The 13,776-nt window shown below is 38.2% G+C and overlaps 1 protein-coding gene across 3 annotated transcripts in view; it reads right to left on the minus strand.

The window, feature by feature from the left end:
- Window positions 1-13,776, minus strand: part of LOC136866395 (uncharacterized) — a 434,395-nt gene that overhangs the window by 98,953 nt on the left and 321,666 nt on the right. For all 3 annotated transcript variants that reach the window (XM_067143316.2, XM_067143315.2, XM_067143314.2), the window contains one exon: window positions 5,942-6,232. In XM_067143316.2, the coding sequence (XP_066999417.2) occupies window positions 5,942-6,232 (291 nt within the window). The remainder of the gene's footprint in view (window positions 1-5,941; window positions 6,233-13,776) is intronic.

The raw sequence follows: 13,776 nt of genomic DNA on the forward strand, positions 1-13,776 counted from the left end.
TATTGGATCTAATAATAATAATAATAATAATAATAATAATAATAATAATAATAATGAAAATAATAATAATATCGTTTTTACAACCCATGACTTCTGAAGGTCTTCGGAGACACAGATGTGGCGGAATTTTATGCCACAGGAGTTCTTTTATGTGCCAGTAAATCTACCAACACGAGACTGACGTATATGAGCATCTTCAAATACCACTGGACAGAGCCAGGATCGAACGTATCAAGTTGGGGTCACAAGGCCAGCGCCTCAACCGTCTGAGCCACTCACACTAACCAATATTGGATCTCTTTGAACTTATTATTAGTATTTCTTTGAAAGATAAAGTGATTACATTACTAGTCCAACCATGAATTTATTAATTTGAGAATTCTCCAAGACACAATAGTTTTGGTAATGAGGATGGGATTTTAATGTTGAAATTGTAAAGCATGCTCAGTAGCAAATAAGTTTTTCAGACTGTCAGATAATGAAAGAGTTTACTTACAGACTGCCAAATCAACATATAAACAAATCATTCACTTCATTTCCATTAATTATGAAGGAAGTGCAATATATGTATAACGCAACATATTTTTTACTAAAAGCAGGTTGTATTTATTGAGGATTCAAATACACCATGTTATTCCCTAAGCCTTTTACTACAATACCCTATTTTTCAACATAATCTCTGTTCAATGCAACGGCCTTACATCACCGTAACTTGAGGGCCTGTACGCCTGCATGGTACCAGATGATATAGATGTTCATTCCCATACGGAACCAGAAATATTTGTCCCGAATGAGTAAATTTATAATACCAATAAAAATGGTCCATTATTGGACAAATTGCTCCAAGTAGCCTACGCAGTGGCCTCCACGGTATGCACTAGCTATACGTCTTTGTGGGTGTGCTATGTACCAACTGATGAGCCCAACTTAGCACACGGGGGTGACACACTGGCAATCAGGAATGAGTTAGCTGGAAAATTTATAATGTAGCTCCAAGTAGCCTTCGCAGTGGCCTCCAAGGTATGCACTAGCCATGCGTCTTGGTGGGTGTGCTATGTACCAGGTTCCAAGGACATTCCAGGAATAATTAATGAAAAAGGGAAATGAGTATGTGAGGATCTTCCAAAGGCAGAAGTATTCAGTCAGCAGTATATAAAGATTGTTGGTTACAAGGATAATGTCCAGATAGAGGAGGAGACTAAGGCTAAAGGAGTATAAAAATTTACGTATGATAACAATGACATTTACAATAAGATACAAAAGTTGAAAACTAGAAAAGCGGCTGGAATTGATAAGATTTCTGGGGATATACTAAAGACAATAGATTGGGATATAGTACCATATCTGAAGTACTTATTTGATTATTGTTTGGTTGGAGGAGCTATACCAAATGAATGGAGAGTTGCTATAGTAGCCCCTGTGTATAAAGGAAAGGGTGATAGACATAAAGCTGAAAATTACAGGCCAGTAAGTTTGACATGCATTGTATGTAAGCTTTGGGAAGGCATTCTTTCTGATTATATTAGACATGTTTGTGAAATTAATAACTGGTTCGATAGAAGGCAGTTCGGTTTTAGGAAAGGTTATTCCATTGAAGCTCAACTTGTAGGATTCCAGCAAGATATAGCAGATATCTTGGATTCAGGAGGTCAAATGGACTGTATCGCGATTGACCTGTCTAAAGCATTTGATAGGGTGGATCGTGGGAGACTACTGGCAAAAATGAGTGCAATTGGACTAGACAAAAGAGTGACTGAATGGGTTGCTATATTTCTAGAAAATAGATCTCAGAGAATTAGAGTAGGTGAAGCTTTATCTGACCCTGTAATAATTAAGAGGGGAATTCCTCAAGGCAGTATTATCGGACCTTTTGATTCCTTATATATGTAAATGATATGAGTAATGGAGTGGAATCAGAGGTAAGGCTTTTTGCGGATGATGTTATTCTCTATAGAGTAATAAATAAGTTACAAGATTGTGAGCAACTGCAATGTGACCTCGAAAATGTTGTGAGATGGACAGCAGGCAATGGTATGTTGATGAACGGGGTTAAAGGTCAGGTTGTGAGTTTCACAAATAGGAAAAGCCCTCTCAGTTTTAATTACTGCGTTGATGGGGTGAAAGTTCCTTTTGGGGATCATTGTAAGTAAGTATCTAGGTGTTAATAAAGATCTTCATTGGGGTAATCACATAAATGGGATTGTAAATAAAGGGTACAGATCTCTGCACATGGTTGTGAGGGTGTTTAGGGGTTGTAGTAAGGATGTAAAAGAGAGGGCATATAAGTCTCTGGTAAGATCCCAACTAGAGTATGGTTCCAGTGTATGGGACCCTCACCAGGATTACCTGATTCAAGAACTGGAAAAAATCCAAAGAAAAGCAGCTCGATTTGTTCTGGGTGATTTCCGACAAAAGAGTAGCATTACAAAAATGTTGCAAAGTTTGGGCCGGGTAGAATTGAGAGAAAGAAGGAGAGCTGCTCGACTAAGTGGTATGTTCCGAGCTGTCAGCGGAGAGATGGCGTGGAATGACATTAGTAGACGAATAAGTTTGAGTGGTGTTTATAAAAGTAGGAAAGATCACAATATGAAAAGATAAAGTTGGAATTCAAGAGGACACACTGGGGCAAATATTCATTTATAGGAAGGGGAGTTAGGGATTGGAATAACTAACCAAGGGAGATGTTCAATAAATTTCCAATTTCTTTGAAATTATTTAGGAAAAGGCTAGGAAAACAACAGATAGGGAATCTGCTACCTGGACGACTGCCCTAAATGCAGATCAGCACTGATTGATTGACTGCTTGGGGAGGGGGGGAGGGGTGGGGAGGGGGAGGGGGGGAATCTTAATTTCTGAAGAAGACACCACGTATAACAACAATCAGCTACAAGTCCTCTGTCATCTTGTTCAGTCTATCAGCAGTAGGCAATAGATGACTGTCATTTTTGGTTTTTGAAGCATCTTCAGAATTTGTCTACTGCAGATTTTCTTGTTCAAAATTCATCTTGCTCAGGGATCAGAAGTGATTCAACTGCTTCTGCAAACCTTCCTAAGATCATTCACTCAGGGTTCTTGAATAGGTAACAGAGCAGTGAAATGGGTAAATAATGTTTGGGGTTTCATACATTCTTCTGATATTTAACCCTCTTAGTGCCAGGCCCGGTTGCTCACAGTATGCCAAAAGTGCCAGACAGATTTAGAGAATTTTGCAGGTTCTCATTCTCTGGACTATACAGTTCACAAATATTATAACTATGACTTGAAATTTTTATTAAATGTTAACAAGAAGACATTCTTAGTGCTGAACCAAATTACAGCACTAAAATGCTCTTGGGTCTTTTGAAAAAAAAATTTCCAAACAATTTTAAAACACCAAAAATTAAAAATCAGAAACAAAACAGAATAAAACAGAAAATTCAACTCAACGGTAAATATTGATGACTTCTTTGCAATGTCCTATTTCAGATGAATAAACATGTAAAGTTTCACATTTTTAACTTGAGTATTTTAAGAGTTATGTACAATGGTACGATAATATACAATTGGCATGTTCAACAATGGGATCGAACCTGGCACATGGGTTGTAGTCACAGTGACCAGATGGTGATACATTATCATTGTTCACAAGATGAAAGAATGTCAAGATCAATTGGAATCTGTTTCTTGAGAACATATTTCCAAATCATAGAATATAACGGGAGTTTTGACCCAATAAGAAAACATGCTCGGCCTTGTAGTTATACCCATTTCCAACAAAACAGCAATAAAAGCCTTCATTTCAGTCAATGTAACCAGGCGCCACTGCTGTGCTCTGGCATATGGTGACGAGACATGATTTCTCATATCTGCTTGTCTCTGTAGTTATGAGATTCAATAACTGAGCCGTGAAAAATAAAATAAAAATACACTATAGGTTGGTGTCTGACGAAGGGGCGTGTCTCAGGCCAGGAGTGTCATAATAATCAGGTTAGGGTTGGTATTTTGCATCTTGACCTAACTGAATTTCACGGAAAACAGGAAATTGTTGCTGTTGGATATTGTTACAGCCGTCATCATCATCAGTACTGTCACTCAGATGGTCATTACTACTTTCAATGTTTACACTCAGACAATGAGCACGTGGTTGAGTGATTACAGAAAACTCACCGTTATCACTCCCAATAACACTTTCACTTTCCCCTTCCTCGCTTGTTGGAGGAATGAATTCTTCATCAGAGTCTTCATCATCCTCTTCTTCACTAAAAATTATTAAGATATACAGCTAGTTCGTCATCGTTAACAAAATAACTTCTTTCGCTAGTCGCCATTTTACTCACGCGGCATGGAGATCAAACATCATAGATGAACACGGACTTTAGAAATTCAATGCATGATAGCGAATGAATTTACGCACTAACTAGTGGCGTAGTTAAAATCTAATGACAATTCTCTATGGACTCGACACATAAGATGTTGCAATCTGACGGCCCAAATTGTACTAACTTGTATAGAATTGCGCGCTATCCAAACAGCTATATATCATGGTTGGCACTTTACACGTATATACGAAACAACGATATATCGTTGTCTGGCTCTCTACGGGTTAAGGATGGCTAAAACAGCTTTTCATCCATATTTTTGTTATACAGCAGGTGTTCATAAAGTCAAGAAGTAGCTTTCACAACCTATCCATAGACACAGCCCAAAATTATTGATTTCAATGCAGTTTTCATCCAAACCAGCTGCCTTTCCAACTTGTCGTTATCGAGATCATTATTAAATTCTACCAGGGTTAGGGATTTAGGGGGCTTGGGGGGTGGGCAAGTAAGTCAGTTGTCTGTACTAACTTAACATCTCCATCTTTGTTTTTTTGACCTGGAATTGCCGGTTATCCATTTCTGAGAATATCGTGAACAATTTGGCTTACAGTTCACATTTAAGATTACAATGTGGAAAGATTTATTCAAGTTGTTGCTGATGCACGTGAGTGAACTCCAGATTCTTCTGATACTTCTCACATCAACCATTGGCTTTAAACTACTGTAGTTCTTTTGAGAACTTTTGTCTCAGATACCACAGAGCAGATATCCCATGGGTTAGATCTTGAGAAGTAACTAGTTCTATAGCCTCTAGGAATAGCTGCTTTTGAACACATTCTAATGACATTAATAAATTCATCATATGCCTCTTGAACAAGGCAATCAAGTTAAGGGATACATTGTTTCTAATTTGCCTTTTTGAAAGTTGTACCTTCCTCTGAAAGGAACAGTTTGTGTCTTAACATTGTGAATTGGTGATATTATGATACAAATGAGATATATTATGAATCTAGAAACCCATTTGTTGGCGTTTAAGTAATTGCAATAGTTTGTGTACTTTGACTGTCCAACTGTTGGTACGAAAGAAAGCTGTTTAAGGATGTTATTCCACTTATAATTTGTACATTTTTTACAATTATTTTATAGTGCTCTAAGCATTACATTTACGTCTGACAGACTGAAAAACTTGTGAGTTATATTATGAGAGATTATAAATTATGACTTCCAGCAGTGCTTCCAGTAGCTTTACAAATGCTGGCAAAAATGCACAGGCTCCCAAGGGAAATACTTCGAAGGTGGTTGTGCATTGGTATTTTGAAGTATTCACAGTAAGGAACTACTGAAGTCCCTGAACCTTTGGACACTACCTCGTAGAAGATGGTTACCTAGTTGTATTTCCTCTTAAAACAAAAATCACCACCACCACCACCACCCTGCCTCATAAACTGACAACATTTAAGAAGTTGATAATGTCAATAAACCAGAACTATCCAGCAGGGAAACAGATCACTGAACTCAGTCTGAAGTCAAGCTTGTCTAAAAATGAAGAAATTCAAAACTTCTGATTACAAAAGAATTTAATTAACATATTCTATTTAAACCTAATAAACAAGTTTACAAACTGAGGTATAAAGTCAACTTACCTTAATTTTTATTTTCTCCTTCTTCTCTTTATCTTTCTTTTCACTATCTTTCTCCTTATCTTTCTTTTCGTTATCATCATCTTTTTCTTTCTTCTCTTTATCCTTTTTGCCAGGAGACTTCTCGTCAGCTGATGTATTGATTAAGCCTTCATTGATTATGTCATTTTCTCTTTCACGATTTTCCTTCTCGGACTCCTTCTCACCTTCATCCTTGTCCTTTTCTTTATCTTTCTTGGACTTACCAAAGTTGAGGGCTCCTGGAGGAAGAACAGCTACTCCACCCACGGGCTTCTGTAGAAAGCAAACAAATCAAAGGTTTACTAACAAGATAAAACAACTATCAATCATCTAAATGCGTAAGTAGACAAACTAAAGAAATGTATTGGCACCGGTCTGGTACAAGAAACAGAAAAGGCCACAAGTTATTACTAGTACTAGTGTAGTTAAAACACATTCTGGAAAAGAGATCCATATGAACTACTGTAGTTATCACTACCTACAATCAATCCATGCAATGATTCCCATGTGCAAGAAAACTACTTGACAATTGCTTACTTCAACTGGAACATTACCAGCTTCTACCAATTGCCTTCTATAATATTGTGATAGAATCTCTTATATGTAGTAGAAGGTAACATTTTTTGGTTTTTAAAGGAACTTGTGTATGCAAGTAAGCAATATTTTCAACAATTTTCATCAAAAAAGAGAGCTGATATGGATTCATATAAAAATTGAAGCTAGGTTTTGATACGTTCAAGCAACATGTTCATAGTAGTACATCAAAATCAACTTTGGTGATCAAGAGGCAATCTATTGTATCCATGAAGTAATTTTAAATATGAACCTTATAAATCCACAATGAAACTGTGAACGATTTAAAACATGGATGAAGGTTGTATTTTCAATTTTGTGGAAATAAATAATAGAAGCTAGACATGATTTCTGCATTAGTCTGCTTTAAATAAGGCAACTAAGTTGATATATTATATCCTAATGATAAAAAAGAAACCTTATGAAATAGGTTTAACATAAGCAGCAACACACCTTTAGCAATAGATTGGATTTTACCAGACACTTGACAGTGTTGATAGTGGAGGCATGGTTAGTACATTGCATTAACTGCTGGTTTTCCAACCAAATGGCTGAGGTTTCAACCAGGTAGGATTGGATGGAATTTTCATCTTAAAAAAACATGTCATGAAGGACAGCCTTAAACGCCTGGCAAAAAATCTGAATGAGGTTGCATGGCTACAATGACTCCTGATATAATTGAAAAAAAAAAAAAAAAAAAAAAAAAAAACTGAAGAAAGTTTCTGATATATTGATAGTAACCAAGTAAACGAGCAAGATGGCCATGCAGTTAAGGGCACACAGCTGTGAGCTTGCATTTGGGAGATAATGGGTTTGAACCCCACTGTCGGCAGCCCTGAAGATGGTTCTCCATGGTTTTCCATTTTCACATCAGGAAAATACTGGGGCTGTATCTTAATTAATGCCACAGCTGCTTCTTTCCCACTCCTAGCCTTTTCCTACCCCATCATCACCGTAAAACCTATCTGTTTCGGTGCAACGTAAAGCAAATTGTAAAAGTAACCAAGTAAGTAAAATTTTCCTATTAACCTTTCAGTGCTCAACTCCAGGCAGGCTTATGGCAATTACTTTCCAGAAAAATACTGTGAATACTCTATTTTTTCATTGAGAGATCCAAATTCCCAAAACTGCATGACAAGATAGAGACCAATAAGCAGAAATAGTATGGACACATGATGAGAATTGAAAATGACAAAGAGTTCCAAAGCAAGTATTTACAGAGAAAATAATAGAAGGACTGTATAGAGAAGAGAGGAGTAGAAGAAATATTGGAGAAAGGAAGGAAGTGGTGGAGAGATAGACAACTGTGGAGGTCCTTGATTCACAACAAGACCAGAGGACTGGAAAGAAGAAGACGAAGAAGAAGAAGAAGAAGAAGAAGAAGAAGAAGAAGAAGAGAAATTATTATTATTATTATTATTATTATTATTATCATCATCATCATCATATATTCAGAACATTAAATTCTAATTTATATTTTCAACATCACTCTTTGCATACAATGTAGACACTAAAAAGAGTCGCTCCTCATCTCAAAGCAGCTCTTTTCAGGTACATTCCCAATGGAGGTGAGCCGCATGTTTCTATTAACCACATACCAGCCCTCCTGCTAATCTTGAACGTCTGGCAATACAAGGGATTGAACCCGGGCCTCTTGAGGATGGCAGCTAATAGTGCTGTTACAATACAAAGAAGGCAGCGACAATATGAAATGGGTAGACAAAGAAAGAATACAAATAATATACATACATTAAAAAGACTGTAAGTGAAATCATCATAAGAGTATAACAGACTACTACAATTGTGGTTATTGTTTTAGAGAAGTAAGAGAGAAAATGAAAGATAACCCCTGCACCTCCCAAAAAAAAAAAAAAAAAATACTGAAGAAGAAAAACATATTTACATATGCAGATGACAATGCTAAAACAGATGAAAGACTGAAGTAGAAAAGCATATTTGCATATGACAATGCTGTAAAAGATGAAAGACATTTGACATCTTTTGTTCAAACAGAAGCAGTAAATAATATAATATTTTCTGATACTGCTGTATGTAACGAGTATAAAGCACATTTCTTTCATAACAAATAAGGAAAAGCAGACAATTTCTTAACAAACAAAATCAAGGAAAACTGAGAACAAGACTTAAGAATGACAACAAAGAACTGTACACTCCAAAGAGCCTAACATGAAGGACAAAAAAAGAAAATGTAGAACACTGGTCTAGCAGTGTAAACCTACAGCAGAAAAAGGACCCTTAAGGAAACAAGACTATATGAACATTAATTTGAAGAAAAAAGATTTTTCCAAACAAGTTACATTAAGAGAATGAAGATGCATATAACCTACCATATCACAAAAACTATCTATAAAAACAAATAACTACATAAAAAGTTGGGCCAAAATGCTTGCTCAATATAGTGATAAAGAAGAGATAGTTGAAATGGTCCACAAAAATATCCACTGGTTGGACACAAACTTTGTAGAAATCACAGAAATAACTTTTAAGGAGAATATTATCCATACGAAGTTTGGGAACATTAAGGTATCTATCTAGAAAGAAATTCTCATTTGTTATAAAATTTTCAAGATCACAGCGATATAGGCTAAATGGAACTTTAACCCTATTAAGACTCCACTCAACATTATCAAGCATAAGAAGAAGTTTGCTTCAAGGGAAAACCTAAATGGACCTGGCTCAAGGCAGGAGAAAAGCAAATTTATGAACTGGCAAAGTCCATACTTTTTGGTATGCAATCCAGCCTGAAATTTATTCCACACATAGCTCAGATGGCTATACTGTATAGCATACCTGATTAGGTGTTCACCTCCTAAGCTTAAGATCACAAGATCAAATCCCAGCACTCAGTCAACATTTAAGAGAGTTTGAATGTTAACAGACCTGTCTGTAGATTTACTGACATTTTCAGGGCAAACTTCCACCATTCATGGGTCTATCATAACTGACAGTCCTTGAAGGAACATTAAACAGATTACATTATCACTGATTATTATTATTATTATTATTATTATTATTGGATCTAAGCTGTCTCAGTGGATCAGAGGTACAATTCATTATTCCAAATTTGCAGGTTTGAAACTGCTTTGAAGAGCCAATTTCCAAAGGGCGAGCGAAATTCTGAGCGTTCAATACCATAATTGTTGGCACGTAATATATCTCTTCTTCTTCTTCTTCTTGCGTTACGGCCTCTGTAGGACCACGGACAGCTCCTTCATGGATTGCATTTTCTTCTTCTCCTCCCAGAACCTCTTCATCCTTTCTCTTCTTCTCTCCCGCTCTTCTTCCGAGATATTCAGTATCCTCTTCTCTTGTCTACTCCACTGGTGACTCTCAATCCTTTTCCTGTATCCATCCCTATCATTGATCTCTGGCATATTAGTCGGTATGTACTTGCTTTTCCAATTTTCCTTTTCTTCCACCTTGATCCCCAATGCTGACCAATCTTTCCGGAGTTCAACTACCCACTTGGTTCCTGTCTTTCCTCGTGTCCTCGCTGTTGTTTCCCATACTCTTTTCGTCATTCTATCCATATTCATCCTGATTACATGTCCCGCAAACCGTGCTCTTTTCAGTCTGATTTCTTCCGAGATTGTTCTCATGTTCTGGTATAGTTCTTCCCTGGGTCTCCTCATCCGTCTCTCACCTCCTCTCTTAGGGCCTAGTATTTTCCTCAATATTTTTCTCTCTTCTTTCTCTAGTTGTTCCGCACCATTTCTTCCTAGTGCTATTGTCTCAGCAGCATATAATACAGCATTTCTCACCGTTGCCTTGTAATGTCTGATCTTTGCGTCTGTAGATATATTCTTTTTATTGTATATATCTCTGGTCATACAGAAGGCTGATCACATCTTCTTTATCCTCTCTGTTATTCCCTCATTGCTCCTATTCCTTCCTGTTATAAATTCTCCTAGGTACTTGAATTTGTCCACCTTTTGCACGGTGCCTTCCGGTGTGTCCAATCCTCAGTGGTATTCAATATCTTTGTTTTGTTGTAGGCGATCCTCAGTCCTACCCTTCTGGCTATATTGCTTAAGTTGTTGAGTTGTGTCTTTGCATCTTCTTCTGTCTCACTTACTATAGCTATGTCGTCCGCAAAGGCTAGACAATCTACTTGGGCCCTATTGTCCTTTTTGTCCCCAACATGCGTTTTTGGTATTCCCATTGTGTCATTCATTGTTCTCCACTGTCTGATGACTTCATCCAGAGCTATGCTGAACAACATTGGTGATAATCCATCTCCTTGTTTGACACCAGAGTTGATATCAAATTCTTCAGATCTCTGGTGTGCAGTCTGCATCCTCGTAAAAAAAAAATTAACCCAGCTTTAGGAAATGTCTAGTAGAGTTCTGCTTTACTGCTAGAGAGCAACAAATTGGAACATCAAAATTGGCTAAATGGTGCTACTCTAGATAAGGTGACCGGATCAAAATTTTCAAAAGCAGGACATTTGAAGGGAAAAAAGATGGACATCTGAAAAAAAAAAAAAAAGAAAACTATGTACTGTATTCACTGAAAACAATGCCATCCTGACAGATGTGCAGGTTGCCTATAAGGCATCAACTCGAAAGACCTGCACCAGGCCTCTCCAAAGGCCCCATGCCGTTTAAAAAAACTGAAAATAATAAAAGCAATAGGCACTGTCAGGCTACCCACTGTTATTAACTGTACAATATTAGTGTTTGTTCTTCAGTAACTTTTGGAATTTTAAGAAAGGCATAGCCCTAGTGTAGGCACTCCACTCACTCTGCTTGCTGTACACGGAAGCTACGCGGACGGCTTTTATTTTTAGTTCACGGGATTGCCGACAGAAGCGTCCTTTACGATCTGCGAACTGTTGCCAACTGTTTAGGAAATGTCCAGCGGACTGCTGAGAAATTTGGTGCCGTCTTTCGTTACTTTCTTCAGGTCCAGGGCTAGCACCGTGGAATGCAAACAGCAAAATGGAGGTCAACAGAAAAATAGCATGATCCCTGGACCAATAAATCACTAGTCCATAGAATTGTTCTTGAAATTTCTTTTACGTTACAACCACTAAATTACTTTTTTTTCTTGCCGTGCGGGCAGTATGCGCCGCGGCGATAGTTAAGAGCCTCTCGAAGGGAGTGTGGCCCCCAAAGGGGGCCACTGTTCTCATGACAGAGCTTGGCCTGGATTTGGAAAGATAGGTTACAGCTACTAAATTACATATTTTTCTTGGTAGGTTTCTTGCTGCGTTTTTATTCTGCGCGGGTTGGTAACGGAACCAGCGAGTTACGAATTATGGGAATGACGTCATGTCGGCCAATGGCTGTGCTCGTAGCTGGCCGGCTAATGGCCGATGGCGCGTGAAAACTTTCGTTGTGTTATAAAAGTAAACATATATTTGTGGGCGGGTTGGTGGGTCCCTGGCATTGGTAATGAACACATCTCTCTTCTAAAAGGATTTTAAGGTACAATTCATATACATTTCTTCGCAAAGTTGTGTGTTATATACTGGAGTGCCTAGGGTAGGGCGCTACCTTAAGAAATAGGTGTGAAATTTTTATGTGAAAAATGCTAAAATTTTATTGTACAGTTACAATACCCTTTACTGCTTCTATAGACAGTCTGTTCCTTTCACCTGATCACTGAATGTAGATTAGTGAAAATACCCGTGCAATTATTGAGGAAAAAATGAAATAAATAAATAAACCTTCAACTGCTGGAAACACGTAACATTCTTAACTTGTTCAAAAAATTTACTCCAATGAAAATAGACTGTTTTCCAAGAAAAATGCCTCATCTTGCTTGATATGAATTATTTTAGAGCATAGAATTCATCAAGTAATCTCACATCATCCAAAGCAGCACACTTCTATTTTTTGTTAATGTACTTTACAGAAGGAATAATATCACTGAATGTCAATTTATGACATTTTACGTATACATGGGGTATATATGATGATGTTACAAATGGATCAATTTGAGAAAGGAACCATATTCCGGAAGCGATCGACTCAAAAGTTAAGCAAAATTCTACTCATTTAAGCTCATTTACCTGCACAAGTTTCACAAGCTGTTCCATTTACAAAAACGGTTTGAAATGGCATCCCCCTGCATCAATGCAGACACGGCATCATCGCACAAAGTTCTGTCGTACCCGTTCTAATATCCTTGGTGTCGTTTGAACAGCTTCGCAGGCAGCGAGAATTCGTGCAAAGAGATCCTCTTCAGTCTCGACAGGTGTCTCATACATAAGGCATTTCACATGGCCACACAAAAGAAAACAAGTGGGGTGAGATCAAGTGAACGAGCGGGCCATGAAACAGCAGCTCCTCTTCCTACCCACTTTGCAGAGAATGTCTGATCCAGGTGTTCATGAACCCTCAGTCCAAAGTGAGGTGGGGCTCCATCATGTTGGAACCACATCCATTGACGAAGCGCAAGTGGAATGTGTTCCAGGAACATGGTTAGTACATCTCTGAGCACCACTGTGTACACCGCTACATTTAGGCAGAGAGGAAGAAGAAAAAGGACTACTACATAATCATTGACTATGCCTGCCCACACGTTGACTGAAAGTTTGTGCTGATGGCTCTTCACAACTGTAGGAATTCTCATCGGCCAAAACATGAATATTGCGACTATTTAGCATTCCGTATCTGGTGAAACTGGTTTCATCTGTGAAAAGCACATATGCAGGAAAGTGAGGATCGACTGCATGGTACTGCAAGACCCACTGGCTGAACACGACTCGAGGTGCGAAGTCAGCAGGACTCAAAGCCTGCACTTTCTGCGGATGATAGAGGTGTAGCTGCATTTCACATAATACTCCCCACACAGTCATATGAAAAGCACTCATTCCATGCGCAACTGCTTGAGTGCTGATTGTAGGTGCCTCATCCATGCGAGCAAGCACTGCATCTTCTATATTGGGGAGTCTGTGTAATTCGTTGTCCTCCTCAGTTGTACTGTGGTACCAATTGCCATGTTTCACTTAATCGTTGGAACAGTCGTGGAAACATGGTGTAAGCTAGATGTCTCTTACGTGGATATTTGGTCCTATACAACCGTTCGGCTTCTCTGCTGCTTCCATTTGCTTGCCCATACACGAACACCATATCTGCAAGTTCCATTACCAGGTACAACTCCATGTGGATAGGGCTGATCAACATACCACTTCAACCCGTAAACACAGACTGAAGCCTGCAGTACAGACATCGCACACCGATAATGTCAGTACACAGTGCGCCATCTGCGTTGGA

The sequence above is a fragment of the Anabrus simplex genome, chromosome 3, assembly GCF_040414725.1.
Source record: "Anabrus simplex isolate iqAnaSimp1 chromosome 3, ASM4041472v1, whole genome shotgun sequence".
Classification (NCBI taxonomy): Eukaryota; Metazoa; Arthropoda; class Insecta; order Orthoptera; family Tettigoniidae; genus Anabrus; species Anabrus simplex.